At 41.7% G+C, this 3,829-nt stretch overlaps 1 protein-coding gene across 1 annotated transcript in view; it reads left to right on the top strand.

The window, feature by feature from the left end:
- Positions 1–2,398, top strand: part of LOC102205608 (interferon-induced protein with tetratricopeptide repeats 5-like) — a 4,571-nt gene extending 2,173 nt beyond the window's left edge. The window contains exons 5-7 of the mRNA XM_005753847.2: positions 7–78; positions 1,377–1,424; positions 2,048–2,398. Of these exons, the coding sequence (XP_005753904.1) occupies positions 7–78; positions 1,377–1,424; positions 2,048–2,260 (333 nt within the window). The 3' untranslated portion in view covers positions 2,261–2,398. The remainder of the gene's footprint in view (positions 1–6; positions 79–1,376; positions 1,425–2,047) is intronic.
- The last annotated feature ends 1,431 nt before the right edge of the window (positions 2,399–3,829 follow it).

The raw sequence follows: 3,829 nt of genomic DNA, 5'->3' as shown, positions 1-3,829 counted from the left end.
GCTATCCATCAGCGCTTTGGTGACTTTCATTACCATCACAAAAGAAATGAAGCTCAAGCCATCGTTCACTACACCAAGGTTGGTTAAGAGGTGCAAAGCAATCGATTGAAATACGATTAAAACCAGTATTAATTGGAACGTGAATCACATGACCTCAAAACTCTGTCACGTGACCAGCACAGACCCCTGAAGGGCAAAACATGTCCCAGAATAAAGCAGTGGACACAGCAGCTGTACTGGTTTGTTGTTGTAAAGAGAGCTGAGCTTGAAGTCAGCTCTGTTTGTTTACTGATCAGTTCACCTTCACCTGTAGCCACGAGTTGTGGGCAGCGACTGAAAGAATAAGATAAACGATCCTTGCAGCAGGAACGACCCTCCTCTGAAGGGTGTCTACAGTTTTATCATTCATGAGGAGCTCAGAGTAGAGCTGCTATTCTTTCACCTGGATGTCTCCTAGGTGTTTGAAGCATGCGTTACACGAGAATGTCCTCATTTTTCCAGCACACTCTGGAAAGATTATAATCCTCCGCTGTCTTGGGAATCTTTGGTGTCTCTTCCAAAAAGGTTGTATCAAAAGAGATCTGGAGAAAACTGCTGTCTTTTTGCTAAAAGGTAGTAGATGTATGCACTAAGTTGAAAAAAAATCTACATCCGAAATCCACATAAGTCACGTATCATTTTACTAAATGAGTAAAAACAATTAAGTCCCTGCCGTAGCTCGTCTTGATGGAAGCACTGGAGAATGGATGATGAAGGTGGAGCTGCCAGGCATGGAAAATAATCCCTGCCTTAAACATGAGATTTAAGGCAGGGATTATTTTCGATAGTGTGGACGCAGAGCGTTTTCAGAAGAAAACGCCATTTTCAAATCTATCCAGGCCAGTGTGGACGTTGCCTAAATGAGTCTCACGCTTGACGCCATTTATAATTCTTAACTTGTTTGATCTGCCGATCACCACAAACAAGCACAAGCAGAAATTCTGGACTTTTAACTGTGTTTTCAGTGTTACAGTTTTTACTGCTGATAAAAACCTCCCTTATGGCCATTCACACAAAGCAATTAGGTACTAAACAGTGAAATGATCCTATTACAGATTTGCCTCTTTGTCACAGGTCCCTTTCTTTCATCATGTAGGAAAGAGTTAAATATGTTTCACTGATCGGGCCCACTTACGATTAAAGTGGGCTGCATCTGGCCCACCATGTAAAATGAGTTTGACACCCCTGCTCTAAAATAGGAATTCAGGCTAAATGAGCCCAAATCCAGAGGGCCACATGGCAGTAAACAATCAGAACATACACACACACTTGAATGTTATTAATGACCAATCAGTTATATCTGTGTTATTAATCTGCCTCCTGTGTCCTGCCTGCAGGGTCTCCTGATACCACTGAAGAAATATGAGAAGAAAATCTGTGCTAAGGTGAGCGCTAAAGGTTATGTGATTAAAGTCTAATCAGTGTTTATGGTCAAAATTTACTGAGACCAAGTCTCCTGTCTGCTGCACCTCTGGACCATTTTCATTAGCAGGACGTGAAGTCAGAGGGAGGCTAATCTGTCAGGTGGAAGATGATTTTAGATTCCTTCCTTTGCAGAAAACTTTGTGATATTTGATTTGTCCATCAAAGGATTTCTCCTTTATCTCTGTGTAGGGCCAAAATTCACTAACACAAACAAGGTGTTTGCGCGTATTTTGAGAAACCTCCCACCTGCTGAACAGGGACTGGCTCTCCTGCACCTTCATATAGACCCTGGCTGTATTCTGATAAAGCACACTCAGTGTACCTGTTTCCACACATCGTCTCAACACAGTACTGAGGGAGTGGAGTCTGGATTGTTTCCACAGTTGTCCTTTCTCTCACCTGCCAACCAGCTTGAATCAGTCCTGTTCTGTGGTTTAAGGCTGGGAGCTGCTGTACTCATATGTCTTCAGTTAGACATTAAATATTTTTTTAATCCTGGTCTGAGAAAGTCACTGAAAATAAAAGTCAGTTTCTCTAAATCCACAGAAATTCATTTGTCTTTGTTCCTCCATCTTTCCTGCAGAAACTCAAGAAGATCGCTGAGAGACGTCTGTCAAGGAATCCGGGTGATGGCGAAGCTCTTGCTCTGCTGGGTCAGGTGGCCAGAGCTGAGGGCAACAGGAAGGAAGCTGCTGAGTTTTATGAGAAAGCTCTGAACTGTGACAAGGACAATGAAGAGTACCTGTCTGCTCTGTGCGAGCTGCGCCTGGAGCTGCAGGGATCATCCTCTGATTAATCATGATCAATGCACCGCTGTTACATCATACTTCAGCCCGCTGAATGTGGACTTGATCCATGTGCTTTCAGAACTGCACAACCTTAACAAATGGGCCCTTCATACCTTTCTGTTAGGTATTAAATTATAAACCATGAAGAAGTTTATGTCCAGGTCTCTGCTCAGATACACTTTTACATATTAATTTAAACTGTTACAAAGAAAACCATTTCTGTTGATTTTAATAAAAATGAAGCTAGCAGGGTTCAAATTTGAGTAAGCGGGTCAAAGATTGTAGATTAACACATAAAATCTCAGATCACTTTTCAGGTTCACATATTTTCTGTGTTTTTACATGTCTGTAATGTTTGTTATATACTTGTAACAGCAGGTCAGTGCTAGCATCACAAGCAGCTGTGGGATGTGATGTCATCATAAAAAAAGAGATTTCAGGGTCATGAGAGTCATTTTCTATTTTAAATAATATTTTCATCTTTTACCTTTAACAAAAAATGTGTACAGGCAGAGGTCACTGTGACTCTGGATCTACAGCTGATGCTCGGCATCTTCCAGATGTTCCAGCTGTGCTTCACATTAAGAAATGAAACCTTTTCTAACTTTATTTAAACACGTCCATGTGAACAAGGCTCTGCAGCTTACCTGTGAGCCACCTTCTCACAGGGGTTACACTCACACATCATCACATCATTTAGGACACTTAAAGCTGCAGTTCACCTGAACCTTACCTGGACAACTGAGTATGTGTGAACACAGGATACACGAGTGTTACATTATTATAACGTTTCAGTCAGAATATTCTGAAAATTACAGAGGGATCTTACCACACACTCACACAGGTTACCTTGTAATGTTGATCCAACCGAGAATATCAGGCAACCATCAACATCATAGCGGTGAAAGAAGAAGTTTGTGAAAGAGCAAACAAGCTTGTGGCTTTACAGCACTTTAAAGTGCTGTTAGTTGTTTTAGTGTTGCTGACAGTGAAGACAGCAAGGTAGGGGAGTGCTGTGTTAGGAGGGGAGGCTGGGTGCCTATATTAGGGTTAGAGTCAGGGTAGAGAGGGACTGGGATTAGTAACTGTGTCCCTGTTGCTGTCCCCTATCATAACCTCCAATGAATTACAGTAGTCCAGCCTGGAAGTAATAAATGCATGAACTAGTTTTTCAGCGTCACTCTGAGACAGGATGTTTCTAATTTTAGAGATGTTGCGCAAATGGAAGAAAGCAGTCTTACATATTTGTTTAATATGTGCATTGAAGGACATATCCTGGTCAAAAATTACTCCAAGGTTCCTCACAGTGTTACTGGAGGCCAAGGTAATGCCATCCAGAGTAAGAATCTGGTTAGATACCATATTTCTAAGATTTTCAGGGCTTAGTACTAGGGGTGCAACAATACTCGTATCGATATTGAACCATTCGATACAGTGCTTTCGGTTCGGTACGCATATGTATGAACAATACAAAATTTGTAATTTATTTTATCAACTTTTCTTCTGACGATGCTGTCTGTGTTGAGCGCTCAGTGAATCTGCGTTCGACTACTCCGCCTAGGCTGCACTGTCGAGTG

Source organism: Pundamilia nyererei, unplaced genomic scaffold, assembly GCF_000239375.1.
Source record: "Pundamilia nyererei isolate P.nyererei 1_Seehausen unplaced genomic scaffold, PunNye1.0 scaffold00470, whole genome shotgun sequence".
NCBI lineage: Eukaryota > Metazoa > Chordata > Actinopteri > Cichliformes > Cichlidae > Pundamilia > Pundamilia nyererei.
The sequence above is the reverse complement of the archived record's forward strand: the minus strand, read 5'-3'. Positions and strand labels throughout refer to the sequence as shown.